The following is a 19749-nucleotide window of genomic DNA, read 5'->3' as shown; positions in this document are numbered from 1 at the left end:
GCCAAAGAATTGATGCCTTTGAATTGTGGTGCTGGAGGAGGCTCTTGAGAGTCCCCTGGAGTGCAAGGAGAACAAACCTATCAGTTCTAAAGGAAATCAACCCCGAGTGCTCCCTGGAAGGACAGATCCTGAAGCTGAGGCTCCTGTACTTTGGCCATCTCATGAGAAGAGAAGACTCCTTGGAAAAGACCCTGATGTTGGGAAAGTGTGAAGGCAGGAGGAGAAGGGGACGACAGAGGATGAGATGGCTGGACAGTGTCTGCGAAGCAACCAACATGAACCTGACACAACTCCGGGAGGCAGTGGAAAATAGGAGGGCCTGGAGTGCTCTGGTCCAAGGGGTCACAAAGAGTTGGACACGACTAAATGACTAAACAACGATAAGAAATATTATTTAAATAATATTTTGTCACTATAATTATTTTATTGTTCTTTTCCAGCTTTATTCAGTTGTACATTTTGATATTAACAATTTGTGGCCAGTAGGAGAATCTGCTCCTGGTTTTGCTTTGGCTAGTGTAATACAGCTTTTCCATCTGCTACTTCTAATTGTCCACTTCATGGATTGCTGCCTAAATAGTTTCTGTCCTGAGGAGGTGAGAGGTGAAATTACATACCCAGCCATGAACTCCCTAAGTTTTAAAGAATTTCCAGGGGGCTCAAGATGTCACCCTCTTGGAGCAAAGCCACAACATGGCCTTGTGCTCCCTGAAATTTAACTCACTCCATTCAGCAAATATTGCAGCCTGCTTCCTTCCTACCTGCATTTTAATCCCTAAGTGGGTCCGGATCTTATCTCAAGGACATCTCTCATCCATGCACGAAAGGTAGTTGGGACCCATTTTTAGGCTTTCGTATGCAATTTGGAATTGTTGTGAGGGTCAAATTTAGTGTGCAATAAAGAAAGTGGCCTTTGTTTCTTTTTGTTCTTGGAATATATATATAAATAAATTTTGAACAGATGTTACAAGTCCAGTGTTAAGGTTAGGACTTCCCAAGAAGTCTCATTATTTCCTTGTACAGTGCTTGATGAGTCCCCCTTTTGTAACAGTCTAGAAGGCACGACATTCTGGCACCTCCTGCCCTTCTTGTTTGCTGTTCGTGAGATCAACGAGAAGCCAACCCTTTTACCCAATATCACTCTGGGCTACAACATCTATGAGAATCATTTCAGTGCAAGGACGACTTCTGAGGCTTTGGTGGACCTGCTGTCTGTGGGGCAGCAGCATGTTCCAAACTACCTCTGTGGGAAGCAGACTGGCTTGTCGGTGGTTCTGGAAGGGGCCGACTCAGAAATCTCCACCCAGATTTCAACAATATTGGACATCTACAAGATCCCACAGGTATGAAAGGGGTGGAGGGTGAGTCGCCTTCTATTTTTTAAAATCTCTATAGATTGCCACATTGGGGAGGGCAATGTCAGGAAGGGTGAAAGACAGATAATAGAAATATTAAAAGTGTTATTGATGCTGTTGTGTGGATAAAGGTAAAGGTAAAGGTAAAGGTTCCCCTTGACAATTTTTGTCCAGTCGTGTTCGACTCTAGGGGGCGGTGCTCATCCCCGTTTCCAAGCCATAGAGCCAGCGTTTTGTCCGAAGACAATCTTCCGTGGTCACATGGCCAGTGCGACTTAGACACGGAACGCTGTTACCTTCCCACCGAAGGTAGGGAAGGTAACAGCGTTGTGTGGATACACATTACTTTTTGTTCCTCCCTTTGATGTTGAACCAATAATGAAGATCCCTGAGTTTTCATTTATATGATATCAGTTTTGATCCACAGAATCATGCATTTTCATACATCACCTTTCCTGAGCCGGAAGTGGTAGACCTCATTTCACAAAAAAACAGCTTAAGAAATAAATAGAAAAGAAGTGCAGAGAGGATTAGGAACTGGAAAACTGGCTTGAAAAAGCCAGGATAGCCATGTTATGTCCAACCTCTAGTGGAAAATGTAGAAGAATAAAGATAAGAAACAGCAACAACAATGGATGGATGTCATGATACCAGAGGAGTGAGTTATCCCAAGATGAAACGTAATTTGGATGCTGTAGAGAAAGGAAGGAAGGAGGGAAAGGGAATTTCGACTGAAGCAAGGGCTGGGCTAAATCAGGTAAAACAGTCCCAAATACATCTCTCTCTCTCTCTAAGAGGGAAGCCATCTTCCAAAATGTTTTTAGATGGAGGAAGGTGCATTCCTTTACTGTAGCAACACAGCAGTTAGTAAAAATCATTTTAGATCATCCTAGGAGTCTGAGTTTTGTTCCCATTCTTTCTCATTAGGTCAATTATCGTTTTGTCAGTCAAATACCAAAGGAGACACACCAATACCCTTTTTTCTATCGAGCAGTCCCAAATCAGGAGCCTCCTTACCTGGGGATTGTCAAACTGCTCCTGCACTTCAGGTGGACTTGGATCGGCCTCCTGGCTCCAGATAATGAAAGCGGAGAAAGATTTATGGCCACTTTCTCGGCTGTGATCACAAAGAACGGCATATGTATTGCTTTCTCAAACAAAATGCCCATAGGGGTTTTTGTCAGAAGAACACTTTCTGACTTGATTTCCAATCTTAGCAGCACTAAAGTCAATGTTGTTGTCTGTCAAATAGACTCTCAGGCCATGCTCAATCTTGGATTGATAATTCAAAGAGTTGGAGTGTTAAAAAAATCCCCTGTGGGAAAAGTATGGATTGCAACAGCTTTGCAGGATCTTACCGTGAGATTGCTGTTCAGAATGTTTGATCTCCAGTTCACCCATGTTTACTTGTCCTTCTTGATCCAGACCAACAAAGGGACACAATATAATGATTTTGAGACGATTCTCTTCAATAATGACCAGTTAAGCAAGGCAGCATTTCGTTGTTTCTCTCCAAGAGATACGTTGTCTGTGAAAGTCTGGAACAGGTGCATCGAGAAAGAGAAGAAGGAGAGTCTGCCCCAGGATGTGATCGAGAGGATCCTGTCTCAAGACAGCTACAGCATTTACAATGCCATCCAGGTTGTGACACAGTCTTTGCATGCAGCACACCTTTCCCGATCAAATTGGAGGAAGACAATGGGTGGGCATAGCCTGGCAGCTCAAAGGATCCAGCCATGGCAGGTACTCCTTTCTGTTCACAGAAGGTTCCAGGGAAAACTGTTACTAATTGCTGAAATCAAGATCTGTGAGGCTCCTGTGGCAGTGGGAGCAGATTTTCTGTGTGGGATCTGTTGTCCCAATGAACCATTCTCCACTTTCCAGTGATCAGTCAGGGTGGTGGAATGATCCTTTGTTAAAATGAGAATTCTCTTGATGTTCAGTTCACCGATCTGCTTCTCGGCTGCACAGACAAGTCTGGAGTCTCCTTATATTAGTTTTTCCCCCAAGATGGTGCCGGAGACGGGCGGCTAGCGCTTCTTTCCACCGCACCGGCTTGCCTCTTGGATTTTCCTCACTTTTTATTTGTTTTTTCTTTCTGCTTTCTTTTTCTTTCCTTTCTTCTTTCTTCCCCCCTATTCTTTCCTTGGTCCTCCTCCTCGCCTCCCTGACGACTGGCTGCCGGACGGAGTGCGGGTTGGTGGAGCTGGAGCCAGGGCTCTAACGCAGGGCCGGAGTTGGGGCTTGATTGGAGTCTTCTGGCTTGTCAGCGGAGCTCGGAGGCTCAGAAGCCTTCACCCGCCCGCAGGAAGCGGTGTCTGAGCGTTGTGGGGGAACGGGCTTTCCGATCCAGGCTGACATTGGAGGCTGCCTTGGAGGGGAGAAGACTGGAGCCTGATGACCCGGCGCCCCCCCCCCCCCTTTGTGACGAGCTCTCTCCCGACTGCATGGTTGAGGCTGGAACCGGGACTGCTGAGTTTCCTGTAGCAAAAGGAGGTGGCTGCGTTGCCCAGGAGCTCTGCCTGCCTCGTGTTGCTGTGGTGGAGAGGCGGACCATCTCAAGCTCCGGTGGTGAGACGGTGGGGGGAAGACCCTGGGTGGCTGTGGGGAGAAGAGAGCCGACTTGCCAGGCGGCCACTATGTTGTTCTTTCGGACGGCAGCCTCCTTCCCTAGATCGGACTGTTCACTCTGCCCTTCCCGGACTGCGCACAAGGAACCCTTACCTCCCTTTCAAGGAAGGGAAAAGGGAAAGCCAGGGTCTGAGAACTTGTTTGCCTGGACTTTATTGCTTTTAACGCTGCCCACACTCACCACTGTAATGCAACTCGTGAGTAACATCCTCACTCCGACATCTCCCTTGCCATTAACATTTATATTAACAACTTCTGAAACAATAAAAACTCTAAGACCAGTAAAACTTAAAAGGACAAGGCTGCGAGGCGGAGGAGGACAGACTTGGACTAGATGAGGGAGTAATTTATTTGGGTGCTTTTTAAAAAACTTATTACTATTTTTTGTATTCGGGATTTTTAATTATAACACTGTATAATTTTGAACCATATTGTATTTGTCTCTGCACTTTGTTAAGTTGTGGTATTATTTAGGATTCTGCTTTTCTATTCTATTTTTTTCTTTTTCTTTCTTTATCTGGCATGGAGTGGCAGGCCTATTCGCCCAGTGATGGGCCTTTTAACATCACTGTGATCACGGGTAAAGGAAGATATGGTGTTGGCACAGTCCCTACTCATGTCAGAAGAATGATGAACAGATGTTTGATGGCTGTTCATTGTTCTGTGATCAACCCCCAGTATCGAGGTAGCCAGTCCAGCCAACCTTCCACTCTAAATCTGGTGCTGTTGAATGCCAGGACTGTATCCAATAAAACCCAGGTGATCCAAGACCTTATCCTGGATGAGAATGCAGACCTGGCATCCATAACCGAGACGTGGATTGGCGGGGAGGGGGGTCCTCCCCTGGCTCTCATCTGTCCGCTGGGTTATGCCATCCAGCACCAGGGTAGACTGGAGGGGCCATTGTTTATAAATCCAGCTTGGAGGTTACTAGGCGCTCCTCGGTGGTAAAACCAGTTCTAGAGGCACTCCACGTGTTGATAGGGGCCAGGGATGGTATTGGGATTTTGCTGGGTTACCGTGCCCCCTGCAACCCAGCCACTTCCCTTCCGGAGCTGGCCGACCTTGTCTCCGCGGCACTGTTGGGATCCCCAAGGCTTCTTGTCCTGGGTGATTTCAACGTCCATGCGGGGGCAGAGGTTTCTGGGCCAGCTCTTGAGTTCCTGGAAACCATGGCTTCCTTGAACATGTCCCAACATGTCAATGGCCCCACCCACGTGGGTGGCCATATGCTGGACCTGTTTTTTCCACCAATTGGAGCGAGTGTGGTCTGATGGTGACTGACCTTGTGTTGGTCCCCTTGCCATGGCAGATCACCATCTGGTAAAGTGTAACCTCACAGTGGCTCTCCCCCCTCGCAGGGAGCAGGGACCTATTTCTATGGTCCGCCCTCGAAGGCTACTGGATCCGGTTGGATTCCAGGACGCCATGAGAGGTGTTACGGCTGACCTGGCTAGTTCTCCTGTCGACGCTCTGGTGGATAGCTGGTCCACGGCTGCCACCAGGGCCATAGACACGATCGCGCCTAAACGCTCTCTCCGGCGCAGAACCCGCCCGGTGCCCTGGTTTAACCTGGAGCTTCGAGCGATGAAGCGAATAAGGAGAAGGCTGGAATGTAGATGGAGGAAGAACCCGGCAGATCATAACTGGATAGCTGTTAAGGTCACAACTAACCTTTACCTGAATAAGGTAAAGGCTTTATGTTGATCATTCTTCGCTAACCGGACATCCTTGACATCTCGGCGGCCTTTGATACCGTTGACCACAGTATTCTCCTGGGGAGGCTCTCCGAGTTGGGAATTGGTGGCTCGGCACTCACCTGGCTCCGTTCCTTCTTGGAGGACCGTCCCCAGAGAGTACAGCTTGGGGAGAGTGTCTCAGCCCCATGGAGTCTCAACAGTGGGGTTCCACAGGGGTCGATCATCTCCCCAATGCTCTTTAACATGTATATGAGGCCACTGGGTGGGGTCATCAGGGGATGTGGAGCTTCGTGTCATCAATATGCTGATGACACCCAGCTCTACATCTCCTTTTCACCAACTGCAGGTGATGCCATCCTGTCCCTTCAGCGCTGCCTGGGGGCCGTATTGCAATGGATGCAGAAGAACGGGCTGAGGCTGAACCCGGACAAGACGGAAGTTCTGAGGGTGGGTGCCCCCGTGGTAGGCGGCTTGGGTGACTCTCTCACATTTGGGGGGGTTGCCCTGGCCGTGAAGAGTGGGGTCCGCAGCCTGGGCATATATTTGGATCCAACGCTCACCATGGAAACGCAGGTGGCGTCAGTAGTCTGCACCGCCTTTTTCCATCTTTGGCGGATTGCCCGGCTGCGACCCTATCTCGACACGGGGACGCTCACTACCTTGGTGCATGCGCTCGTAATCTCAAGATTAGACCACTGTAACGTGCTCTACGTGGGGCTGCCTTTGAGGCTGATACAGAAACTTCAGGTGGTGCAGAATGCGGCGGCCAGACTCCTTACTGGAGTGAGAAAATACCATCATATTTCTCCAACGCTGGCCGCATTGCATTGGCTGCCCATTTGTTTCTGTGTCGACTTCAAAGTTTTAATGCTTACTTACAAGGCCCTAAACGGTTTAGGACCTCGATATTTGGCGGAACGCCTGCTTCCACCAAGGTCTACCCGGATCACCCGCGCGAGTCAGGAGGTGAGGCTGAGGAGCCTGGCGCCGAGAGAGGCCCGGAAGGAGAAGACATATATAGAGAGATTCGCGCGGCCCCTACGCTGGGCACCTTTAAAACCCAATTAAAAACATAGTTGTTTACTCAGGCCTTCCCTCCAGCCAATTCTTAATTTACTTATCTTTTCTTCTTTATTTTTTCTTTCTCTTACTTTCCCTATTTTTTTTTTATTTTATTGTACTTGTTATTGAATTAGTATGCACTTGCCTGTGTTTTATTGTTCAGTTTTGTATTGGAAGCCGCCTAGAGTGGACTGGTAGTCCAGATAGGCGGGGTATAAAATAAATAAATAAATAAATAAATAAATAAATAAATAAATAAATAAATAAATAAATAAATAAATAAATAAATAAATAAATAAATAAATAAATAAATAAATAAATATTATAGGGTTCGGTCTCTACAGAATGTATGGATCGGGTGCCCATTTGGGGGAATGGTTCAGGGCTTCATGGCCTGTATCAGCCTCTTCTAAATGAGAACAGGCTCAGATATGCAGCCATTCTGGTTTGATTCCCTCACCCCACCCCTGATTTTACTAGATGCAATGGAGAGGATTTCGGTTTGCTTCTTGTATTCTATGATGTTGGTTCGGTTTTAACAGATTCTACAGGAATGAATGACCTCCATTCTACATTCTGTTCTGCACAGCCCAGCTCAGCTCCTGCAAACCCAAGAGAATGGGCTGTTTAAGTGGGTAAATTCTTCTCCTATTTGCACCATTCCTTTTCCTGTTGCCTAAATTTATCCCAGTATTCTTTCATTTTGTCTTTTCTTCTCGTGATGTGCTCAAAATACTATTGTCTCAGTTTAGTCACTTTTGCTAACAGAGTTCAAGTTCTACGTGATCTAGTTATATTATTTAAAAAATCCCTAGTAATTCTGGTGAGGGCCAAGATGTCTAACAGGATTTCCTGTTTGCCTAATGAGCTTGCTTGTCCTTTTAGCTTCATCCTTTTCTTAAAAATGTCCAGTATTACAATATTGCCATGAATGGAGTTTATTTGGATGAGAATGGGGAGCTGGCGGCTGACTTCCATATCGTGAACTGGTTAATGTTTCCCAACAAGTCGACCGCCGGAGTAGAAGTTGGGCGTATAGAGAGACGGGACTCCCCTGAGATCAAGGTGACCGTTGATGAAAATGCCATTGGATGGTCCAGCTGGTTTAACCAGGTGGGAGAAACCACTTGTTTCATTTCAATCCCTTGATTTCCTCTTGATTTTTAAAAAGTCTATCTCATTTTCTTCCTTATGCTTTTCCTACGGTATCTTGGATATGAAAAGAGTGTTCCTGTACCAAAAGGACATTTCCCTTGCTCATGTTCTGTACCTTATATTAAGATTAATTGCAAGATTATAGTAAATCATGTCCCGTACGTGGGGATCATCCACAACCAGGAGACAGAGGAGACATATGAGCTCTTGGAGAGTTGTGGACGGCAATTCTCTTTTTTGCACAACACAAAGACTGACTTCCTGCTGTGGGGATTGTTTGGTTTTCTGAAGGGAGGCAGGCCAAATGGAGCCCCTTGAGGTGCAAATGCCATGCAGATGCAAAGATCATGCCAAATGCATCCTGGACCTCAACAAGACCTTAAGCTATCCTAATTAGCCTGGTCCAGCCTGGTCTCCAGACCATTCTGAATAAAAAAGCAATGGTGTTAAGGGTGTCACTTGTTAATAAAACCCAGCATGTAATTAAAGGTCTCCCTTAAGATCTTAACTATCCCAGAAATAATTTCCACTAATGCAGAAATGAATCTCCTAATGAACATGTTTTCTCTCAACGCTGCTTCTCCTGATGCTCAGACCGTGCCCTTTTCTAGATGCAGCAAAAGTTGCCATCCAGGACATGTCAAGCTGGTGAAGGAGGGAGAGCCTGCCTGCTGCTATGGCTGTGCCCCGTGTGCAGGAGGAACCATCTCCACTCAGGAAGGTGGGTGACTCCAGGGCGAAAGAGGTGATCAGGAGGCGCATAATTAAGCAGAACTCACCTGTACTCTCTGCTTTTCACTTTAAATCCCACATCTGTTGTTTTCTGAAGAACTTAAAAGGAGGGTTACCAAAAAGGAAGTCAGCATCCTATGCCTTTTGGCTCCAGTAGGATGTGTAGGGCCAGGTGTCAGAAGATCACAACTCTGTGTGAGGTAATCTTCAACCCCCTGGTGGGAAAAAAACAGAGGACTGAGGCAAGGGTCCACTCACACACTGTACAACGTTCTTCAGAAGCATCTGAGACAGTTCCTCTATGTTACAGAAATAGAGTTAGGGTTTGAGATGGATTTGTAAGGTTCTGTAAGAGAATTCAAACTGGTCTATCGGTACATTTGGATGAGCTAAAGTATGCAGTTTGAGTGGGGAAGGTAGAGTTCAAATCTGGTTAGATGCTATTAAAGATGCATACCATACATCTGGGAGGATACAATGGAAAACACTCAGGTATGCTGTACAGAGCCCTGGAAAGGAATACCAGAATACACATCTAATATCAAGACGATTAATAATTCCAACTCCTGCTTTATGCAGGAATTCAATTCAAATTAAATCTGACATATGGTTGTCTAATTTTCCCTTCAGTCCACCAGTACCTCGTGGGAGTTGGCGACACTACTTCTGTCAATGAGGTCTAAACTATCATTCATCTTTCTTGCAGCCACATCATACTGTTGGCTCTTCTTCTGCTTTTGATAGAAAACAATTAAAGATCCATCTCACACAAATTCTTTTTTATGCTGACCTCCCTTTGATGTTGGACTGCATTTCCCATGAACCTGTATCTCTCTACTATGGAGGGCAGTTACAATCCATCAACATTTCAAGGCTATATATTCCCCATTCCCTTTTAATAAATGAAAAAGACCAGTGATGATAACTGATGTAAAATGGATTATATGAATGCTGAAGCTGTTGTAATTCTTCGCAGATGCAGAAGACTGCAACAAATGTCCAGATGATCAATTTTCGAATGAGGAACGAGACCAATGTCTTGAGAAAACTATCAGCTTCCTCTCTTATGAAGAACCTTTGGGGATCTCCCTTACTTTCTTGGCCCTGTTCTCATCTCTAAATACACTCTTGGTGTTAGGGATATTTGTGAAACACCGAGAAACGCCCATCGTCAAAGCCAACAACCGGGACCTCACCTACGTCCTCCTCGGCTCCCTCCTCCTTTGCTTCTTGTCTTCCTTTCTATACATTGGCCGACCCCAGAGAGTGACCTGCCTTCTCCGACAAACTGCCTTCAGTGTCATCTTCTCGATTGCCGTCTCTTCCCTGTTGGCAAAAACCGTCATGGTAGTGGTAGCCTTTATGGCCACTAAGCCAGGGAACACAATGAGGAAATGGCTGGGGAAGACTTTGGCCAACTACATTGTCCTTTCTTGTTCTGGTATTCAAGTGGGCATCTGCATTGTTTGGCTGGGCATCTCTCCTCCATTCCCAGAATCTGACATGCATTCCCAACCCATGCTGATCATACTGCAGTGCAACGAGGGCTCTGTTGTGATGTTTTATAGTGCCCTTGGCTATATGGGCTTTCTGGCTGCCACCTGTTTCACCTTGGCTTTCCTAGCCAGGAAGCTGCCTGGGGCCTTCAATGAAGCCAAGCTGATCACCTTCAGCATGTTGGTCTTCTGCAGCGTTTGGGTGTCCTTTGTGCCCACCTACTTGAGCACCAAAGGGAAGTACATGGCGGCCGTGCAGGTCTTCTCCATCTTATCCTCCAGTCTGGGGTTACTGGGCTGCATCTTTGTCCCCAAATGCTATATTATTGTGTTTAGACCTGACATGAACACCAAGGAGCATTTAATGTTGAAAACCCAGAATGATAACTGATCCTTCATAAGACTTAAGAGTAGAGAGAGTGTAGCCTTGATGACTGAGTGGAAGGTAGTTTACTTATTCATTTTATTTATATGATTTGTATCCCGGCCATCTAGTCTATGCGACCACTCTGGGCGGCTTCCAATATAATATAAACAATTCACATAACACAAAGTTACACAAATATTCAAATGAAAACGTGAAAACCAGAAAAGTAAAGTAAAAATAAATAAAGAGAAAAGAAGAAAGAATCAAGTTTATGGGGCACTTCGTACGACAATACATGCCGACAGATTTCTGTTGCCAGGGATAAGCATGGGGATATAGGCCTGGGCCCTCACATTGCCTGAATGCCAGTGGCCCATGTGTAGTTGCTCTGACATCCTTCCTTCAAGAACAGAATGGAAGATTTTGGAGACACACCTTAAAGAAGGACAAGCTCTAATTGGCATCTTTCTTCACAAACCTTCACCAACTATTTCTACTGCAAAGGCTCAGCAGACAGGAAATCTCGCTGAGCGCTGCTGTTTCAATCTCCAGTGCTGCCAATACACTGAGGCCTTGTGGGTGGTTCAAAAGCGATTTTTATGCTCCATAATTTTTGACAACCTCCCTCTCATGCTAAATATTACATGATTGTTTTTAGGCCCGAGCTGAACAGCAAGGAGCATTTGATGCCCAAAACTCAGGATGGTACTTGATCCTACAATCTCCTTAAAAATAGTTTTTGGCAATTTTTGTCAGCCGTAATTATAGCGAAGTTTAGGTGTTTCCTTAATTAACATCTCTCTTCACTTCACATTCGTACATACATTGAGATGAAAACTGGTGGTGAAGAGAAAGATAAAGGTATTCTATCCCTTAGTATGGCCTTAGGTCATAGGAACTCACACGGCTGATTTGAAAGACTCCCTTCGGTGCCATGAATCCATCTCCTAAGATCAGGGATGGCCCAGGAGGCAGAGCAGCATCCTCCAGCTCCTGCCCACCTGTGGCAACTTGCAGAGCATCTAACACGAGACAACCTCTTTAGGGCAAGGGCATTCCACAAATGTGCTGATGACAACATTGGAAGCCCTTCATACCCTCTTTCCCCGAAAATAAGACCTACCCTGAAATAAGCCCTAGTATGATTTTCCAGGATGCTTGTCATATAAGCCCTATCACAAAAATAAGCCCCAGTTCAGTGAAACCCGGCCCTCCAGCCTTGTGCAGCAACCAGAAGAAGATGACATGACTGTATTTGCATAAATGTAGATTGTTGTACATCAAAAAAGTCCCCTCCAAACAAGCCCTAGTGCGTTTTTTGGAGCAAAAATTAATATAAGACCCTGTCTTATTTTTGAGGAAACATGGTAGCTCAGGACCTCGCTACTTCTCTGAGTACTTTTCCCTCAAAATATCTCCTCATGCCACCCACACCTCTTCTACTGGGATGTTGTAAGTGTCAACCCTGAGGGAGGCCCAGAAATCTGCCCCACCCCTGTAACTGGGTTCTTCCCTGGCCGGGGGAGCGCTGGTGGTGAAGGCGGGAAAGAGACACGGAGGCTCTTCATATAGTTCAACATTAACATTTTTATTACTAACAGAACTCAACTCATTTGTATCAAACGGGTCTTGTAAACAGTTGGCAGGTAATAAATGATACCTCTTGGAACGTACATCTCGTGGTCTTTCTTGTTCCCCTAATAAGGTGCTGGTCCGAATCTCTCGTGGTCGGTCATGGGATGCAGGGGGGCACTCCAGACAGCACACACCGTGCCACAACAAGGGTGCCTCGCCCAATCACCCTCCAAGGGTTTCTTCTGGCATTCCGGACTAGGGTGTATTACCCTCCTTCCGCCAGGGTGATTTCGCGGATATACTGTTACAGTCCATTCTAAAGGATCAAAAGTCTTTCCTCTACCTCCAGGTAATTTTGGATCGGGAGTAAACCTCCTCCCGTGGCTAAATTAGGGAAACCGGCTACAGCACTAACCGATGTCCCAAATATGAGCATGGGCTCGGTCTGAACCCCTCGGCTCTTTGATCTTTCTGGATCAACGTCAGGCCAAAGTCTGAAAGCCCGCGCATTTCCCTCTTCTTTTATCTCCTCCCAGATTATCAGATCTAACTCCTCCCCCCCTCATCGACAAGACACACCTCTGATGATCTCTCTTCTATTGCGTCTGTCTGATCTATTTCCATCAACACTTCCTCAGCACATCCACTCTCTTCTACCGTGCTTTTCTCCTCAGAGGACGGCACACTCTATGTCACTCCTTCAGAAGCCTCCAAAAACTGTGTCTTTTCTGTGGTGGTTGCAACCCTCTGGAGGTGGCTGCCCCGTGTGGAGTTGAAATCCAAATTCCTCCTTGGCTTCTGGAGACAGATTAAACCTGGCTGTTCACACAAACTTTTAATGCTTTCCTACAAATTCATCCTGTCGCCAGTAATCAGGTTCCCCCTCTTTTCCCTGTCCTTGTGAACTCGATGTCATCTGCCACTCTTGAATAGTATACTCTTTACATAACAATTTATTTCGTTTAGTATTACTGCAGTATTTGTTACGTCACTTTTTCTTATAGCTGATGTTCCCCCCCACCTCCTGCTTTTCCTATGTTAATTTTGTTATGGGTCTCCTACGTATATATTACTGTAGGTCCTTTGTTTGCTACCCAGTTTGGTGGCATGGCCACTAGTTGGGTGAGGTAAAAGTATAATTAAATAAATAAGTAAATGTTTTTCTGTCTGAGGAAGAGAATTTATCCACAAAAGTTCACATTAAGAGAGAGTTAGTCTTTAAGGGGCCCAAATGGTTTTGTTCTTGCTCTTTCTCTATAGAAAGAGTTGCTTCAGTCAAGAAGATCTTAAAGAGCTTCAGAGCAGGACGACACACAGAGATGTCTCTTCAAGCAGATGTTCTCCTTGGCCGTTGCCCAGCCTCCCCACCCCCACCTTAGGTCTTTATCTTAAGAGAAAAGCAATTTGGCTGAAAATAACCTTCATCACTGTTTTTAAAAAAGAAAGACGGGTTTGTAATATTAGGAGAACAGCCAGTATATATTGAATCCAGAGCAAAATCTTGTTGTTGGACATTTTCGGCCCTGTAACCTAGATTGGAAGGAATTAATTTAAACCCCTGAAAATCTTTATTCTCCCCTTTTATTTCTAGGTCCCGAAGGCTCCCTTTTGCCCTTGGGATGTGGGGGAGGAAGCCTTAAATAGTCACGTATGGGTGCTGAATTGATGGTGGAGGTCCTGATCCCACCAGAAGTCTTCTGACTTCAGTTTTTGACTGTTAAAGGCTCCCCACCAGCATCCCAAGCCTCAGAACATGAAAGGGACAGGAAAGGCGGAGAGGAAGCGCTCCATTAGTTTAAAGAAAAAAATGAAATATGGTTTTTGTAGGTTTTTCGGGCCATTATACTGTGTTCTGCAGGTTTTTCTTCCTAATGTTTCACCAGTCTCTGTGGCCGGCATCCTCAGAGGACTGGAGTTAGAACTCTTCTGTTCTGGAGCTGGCATTTGAATGACACAAGCCAGAATATGGTTACAGTAGGAAGGGAACCCATATTTGAATCAGGTTCAGCATGTTTAAATGAGTTTGGGGGGGAGGATGAATACACAATGCACAAGGACGCTCCGGACACATGTTTTCCCCGCAGGATATGCGTTTTGTCAGAAAGCGAATTATTTTGAGGTACCTCCAGTGGGTTGTTCATTTTCAGTCTGATGTAAAATTCAATTAATTTGAATCAATTCTTCATTAGTGAACTGTACAAGCACTACGTTTGCCTTGGAAGGAAGAAACAGGAGGTGGCGGGTGCATTCTGGTGGAGGAGAGCACTCCTTCCTACCCAAGCCTAGAAGCTGCTGCTCTCCATGTTTGTGTGTTGGTCTCTCCTCCACCTGTCTGTTCTTAATTTGCAGCAGCTCTTACCCACCTCCCCTCCATCCCATTGCATTGTCTGCTATCTCAAATAACGATAGTTTGACACAACTACAGAAAATTTTTAAGAAATTGAATTGCAAGGGGGGGGGGAAATGCCCTCAGTGTCAGAAAGGTTATCACTCAGCCAATTAATGCCGGTCTGTTCCAACACCAGGAAATTCCAAGTTGGGTGGACTTCCAGCCCCAGATCAAGTGGGGGGAACTCAGTGAATACTACCCCAGATCAAGAAATCTGACCTGCTACTGTTAACAGTGCTGATCATGATTTGATCACGGCTGAAGAGGTCGACTATCAATTCCCTCTCACTGTCTACAAAGTTAACACAGCACATCATGGACCAATTCCCAAAGACACTGTGGGTCTCATTCTCCCCCGCTCTAGCATCTCCGCATGGGGATTGATGGGGATTATGAGGGATCTCTCATTATTCAAACCACATATAATATACCACAGGCCCTTCCTGCAGGTGAACCTATCACTCAATTGTTGTTGCTTCCATTAACACAGATGGGTCCTTCTACCAACCTTCGTAATGGGAGTTTTAGTTCGATTTGCTGCCTTAACTACCATTGAGCACTCACAGCCCCGACTCCCTCTTAAAATGGGATCGCTTGTCCTTAAAGGCCTGATATATATGCGAGTAGGGTTGCCAGATGTCAGGCAAAAGGAGGACATGCCCTCCTTTTTAGCCTAATGTCCTCCGTCAGGAAGGGAAAGGTCAAATGCCAGGCTTTTGTATATTTTATGTTATAATTTTGGATGGGAGGGGGAGAGGTGGAAGGACCCCCTTCCCCCTGGCTTTCCCCTCCCCCACCTGCCCGTCCACCCCCGGTAGTTTGAAAAAAAAGACTCAATTGAATTTATTTTTAATTTTTAACATGACTGTTTCTTGGTCAGTTCACTAAGAGACATTTATTTGGCAGCTATTGTACTAATGTTGTATTGATTGTGGGTTTAAAGTGGATTCAATATGTCCTCCTTTGTCCTCCTTTTTGTCTTTCTATGTCCTCCTTTTTGTCTTTCTATGTCCTCCTTTTAGTACCAACGTATCTGGCATCCCTATATGGGAGCTGATGTTAGCATTATTGCAAAGGAAGACTAGCCAGAAAGCTATCCCACCCAGCCAGTGAAGGACATTTGGGGAGTTGGAGGCTATGAGCAAGCCCAGAAAAGCCTTCAGCCCATTATTCTGGACAGTCTAGGTGACTCTCCTAGACAAATCACAATCACTCCTTCCATTCTGTATATTCCCTTTTCCATCTGGGGTTGGGATCTCTTGAAAAAGGTGAATGCAAAATTGCAGACAAATTTATAATACAGGCCTCTATGCAATCTGACACAGCCTTGCCATTAACCTGGCTCCATGGACCACCTGTCTGGGTTGATCAATGGCCATTGTCTAAAGAAAAGCTGCATGTAGTGGAGGCCTTAGTTAAGGAGCAATTAGATCAAGGACATATAGAGTATTCCACCAGTCAGTGGAATACCCCCATTTTTATCATCAAAAAGAAATCTGGGAAGTGGCGTTTGCTACTTTATAGACCTGTGTACAACCATTCCCGACCTACTCAAAGATATCAGTGCAAAGTCTTTCCTCAGGGAATGTTGATGTCAACATTTTGTGGATCTAGCCCTAATCTTAAAGCCAGCTAATTTGTTATTAGGCAGCCTCGATATCTGCTGAACAGTATCTAGTTTCCTCTGCCAGGGGTAAGCCTAGCTCCTGTGCTATTGACTGAAAAGTGTTTAAAATGAATCTACATTTTCCTGTATTCCTTTCTCCATAAAAAAGTAACCATCCAAATAATGGGCCGTAGACTTACAGCCCGCCCTACTCTAAGTTTCCACTCAGTAAACAAGCTGAAACGCTCCAAAGCAGTGCACAAAACTGATCAGCCTATAGGTAATGCTCTGTCAATGTTAAAAAAAATCCCTGAAAATGAATTCTTAACAGGTTGAAATGCTGCAGGTGAAATGGCAAAATTTGGAAAGCTGATTTTAAATCACATTTCTCCAGCTCTGCCCCCACACAGCACTTTCGTACCATGCGAACCGCCTCATTAAAGAAGGTGTAGTGCACAGTACAAAGCTCCTGAGGGATGGTGTCATTAACCGATGCTCCCTCTGAGTAGGACAAGAGGTGTATTAGCCTTAACTCGCTTTAGGCCTTTTTGACACTAATCCCAATGACAAAACCCTCAATGTCTCCAAAGGAGCCATTTTAAAGGGTCCCAGCAGTCTCCCTTCTTTAACTTCTTTCTCAATATTCACCTGGACGACCTCTTCCATTCCGTACACCAATTTGAGGTTTTACACAAAAAACGCCTTGCGCTCGCCAGTTGCCGGAATCCTAAAGCCATATTTGAATCCCTCCAACAGGTAACTAGCATCCTCTCTGTGGGGATACTCCCTCAACCATTCTTCCGGAACTGTATCCTTAATTGGGCTGGGTCAATTAACCACATCCTGGGCCCTTATTCTGACACTGGGCCCCTTCTCTAAAACATGAGGTGGTGAGATGATGACCCCCACATGCTGAACACTCATGCCTGAAACATCATGGTTTTCTAGTGCAAGCGCCCTTGGCATTGTATTCCCAACAAAGCAGGAGGGGTTGAACCACCTGACCCACTCCTACGCGGGGATTCTGATTCAGGGTGACCTTTCTGTTCAAATGGCCACTATCAAACCTGTTCCCCAAATTGGGTATGGCTGGTGTCATGTGCCACATCCAGAGACCTGGCAGTGGCTCATCCCAATGAAGATTTGGGGAAATCGCACTCATACAAAACGATTCGTCATAATGAAGCCAGGCCTCCCCTGCAAAATCTACATACGCCCTGTATATCAAATTTAGATATTGGAAGAGGGATTGTGTTCACCACGGTTAAGCCTTAACAATCACCCCAGCGTAAATTAAGAATCCTGGTAACCAGTTGGACCATGTCCTATCCTGCTTCTTCATCCTACGCCTCTCCTTGTCCTTATCATCCTCCTTGTCCACGTGCTTCTTTTCCACATCTTTATTTAGCAACTGAAAAAAAATCCAGATATTGATCCTTCTATATTTTTTTCTTCAGTCGCTGGGGTGAAGTGATCACCCAATGGCCTTGATTAATCGCCAGATGGAAAAGATCATAGAAGCACGGTATTATAACCCATGTCAGGGACAGACGGGTATGGCCACACACTCACGCCACCCATGGTGTTAAACTGGGCTGGTAATGCAACCTGGGGGTACGGCATACCCCATCCTCCAAACTGCATGTTTGAACATAGTGATGGCGTTTTGGGAGTCTAATAAATAAGTAAGTAAGTAAGTAAGTAAGTAAGTAAGTAAGTAAGTAAGTAAGTAAGTAAGTAAGTAAATAAATAAATAAATAAATAAATAAATAAATAAATAAATAAATAAATAAATAAATAAATAAATAAATAAATAAAGCACCACTAATCTCTTCCCAGCACCGACCGCTGGGGAAGGGGAGAGAATGAGGGGGGAGAACAAGGTGAGCTGTGTTGATGAAGTTTTAACTCAGCATTGGCCCCAGCATTTTGGACTTCCACAAACAGAATCCTATGGTCAGTGGCCTCCCTGAGGCATGAAAAGATGGAGGCCTCCTTTGTCTTCCCTGAAGGACAGCCAAACATGCCAGAAAAACTCCTTTTGGGACCCATGAAGTAGCCTGTGCTCTGGAGCTGTCCGTGGGACCAGCTGCAAAGCGAGCTGACCTGGCAGAAGTGATTTTTGTACCCAACAATTATCAAAATCACAGTGATTTATTACACTTCTCAGCAAAGGATATTTTCCTCCTTTGAATCCCAGGTGAGAGCCTCAGAGGAACTCAGGAACTTCTTCTGTACAAAGCCTGGAAAAGCTAGTGCATAAAAACCACCTGGGCCACTGAGCATCTGGGGCTGATGCTGAGGAAAGGTGAGGGTTGTGCCGGAGTGAGCTTTAATTGAAGCTAATATCCCCGTCAGATGTGAGAGAAGGCATCCCGGATACCCAATTGTATCAGAGAAGAGGCTGGCACTGCAGTCGTGCTCCTGAGGGGAGGGTTTGGCTTCTAACAAGTTGGCTCTGAGAACCGAGGAAGAGAGGATGGAAAGAGCTTTACTGAGCATCTCCACCATGATCCAGTGGTATCTGCTGATGCTGATGCTGATGCTGCCACCCTGTGCTTTTCATTTGGGGATCACGAGACAATGCCCCTGGAAGAAGATCAGAGATCGAAAGACTTTCTTTAATTATTACAGGCCAGGAGATTACCAGATTACTGGGATCATAACGACCGCAAATTCTATATTACAGCCGTATCATTTCTACAGTTCTCCCAACAACAATGTTATTGTGTAAGTAATGGTGACTGATGCCACATTTTCCAATTTTCTCAGGGCAAAAAGGAGATTTCTCTTATCTGGTTCTAGAGAATCATGTATTTCCCCCTCTCCTGCAGGTTTCCCTTAATAAACCAGGTTCTGGGGGTGGTTCAGAAATGCAGAGGTACCTTGAGTTATTTCATGGCTACCTGAGCAAACCCTTTTAGCCTCCCCACCTCTGAAGTTTAATTGCAATTTTATTCTGTTTCTATGGACACTCGCTATGTGAGTTTCAGATGAACAAATGATAGGCGAAATGATTGATGCAATAGCATCTTGTGTAACTAAAAATCATTGTGACCTCTGTAATGAAAGTGATTGTTTGGAAAAGTTGGTTTTTATAAAAGCAAATGGTTGTTAAGATTTTTTTTCCACTTCTGTATTTGTCTTTGCTGTTGAATTGATGGGGCTTGTTTGGGGGTGGAGATTATGGGCACATTTTATGCCTAGTCATATTCTAAACGTTTCTCTTCTTTAAATGTTAGCATTAAGGTGATCTTTGCCACTTGAATATGGATTTGGGTGGAGTTGAAATCTGTGCAGTTCCACATGTGGGGAATGCTGGGGGATAAAAGAGGTGACTCTTTTCCCTTTACCCTAGTATTTAGTAGAACAGTATCTTAACTCTTTCTGTTGATTAATACGCTTGTTTCAGTGACGCTGCTGGCAACCCCAGGAAAGAGGCTGGAAGATTCAAGCCCCAGCAGGAGAGCCAGGGCTGTGGACACAGGTGGTCCCAGATCCAGTTTATTTGGTCAGGTTGTTTCTGGGTTTGGGAGTTGCAGCGTTCCTAGGTGTGTTCGTTATTCTTATGTGCCATCAAGTAGCCTCACACGTATGGTAACCCCATGAATGAGCGGCCTCCAAAATGTCATATAATTAGCACCTCTGCTTATCACTCTGAACGTCAAACCTTTAGCATCC

At 45.3% G+C, this 19749-nt stretch overlaps 1 protein-coding gene across 1 annotated transcript; it reads left to right on the top strand.

Annotated features, from left to right (window-relative positions):
• Positions 1-816: 816 nt before the first annotated feature.
• Positions 817-10708, top strand: LOC140703675 (vomeronasal type-2 receptor 26-like). The gene is made up of 6 exons (XM_072987031.2): positions 817-827; positions 1052-1343; positions 2781-2996; positions 7634-7861; positions 8498-8624; positions 9612-10708. The coding sequence occupies exons 1-6, from the start codon at positions 817-819 to the stop codon at positions 10520-10522; spliced, it is 1785 nt and encodes a 594-aa protein (XP_072843132.2). The 3' UTR covers positions 10523-10708.
• Positions 10709-19749: the final 9041 nt, after the last annotated feature.

The sequence above is a fragment of the Pogona vitticeps genome, chromosome 2, assembly GCF_051106095.1.
Source record: "Pogona vitticeps strain Pit_001003342236 chromosome 2, PviZW2.1, whole genome shotgun sequence".
Taxonomy (NCBI): domain Eukaryota; kingdom Metazoa; phylum Chordata; class Lepidosauria; order Squamata; family Agamidae; genus Pogona; species Pogona vitticeps.
The sequence above is the reverse complement of the archived record's forward strand: the minus strand, read 5'-3'. Positions and strand labels throughout refer to the sequence as shown.

Excerpts from the sequence above, each read along its gene's own strand:
- LOC140703675 (XM_072987031.2), top strand. Across the intron at positions 1,344-2,780 it reads ACATCTACAAGATCCCACAG|ACCAACAAAGGGACACAATA; the intron begins GTATGAAAGGGG and ends TTCTTGATCCAG. Across the intron at positions 7,862-8,497 it reads GGTCCAGCTGGTTTAACCAG|ACCGTGCCCTTTTCTAGATG; the intron begins GTGGGAGAAACC and ends CCTGATGCTCAG.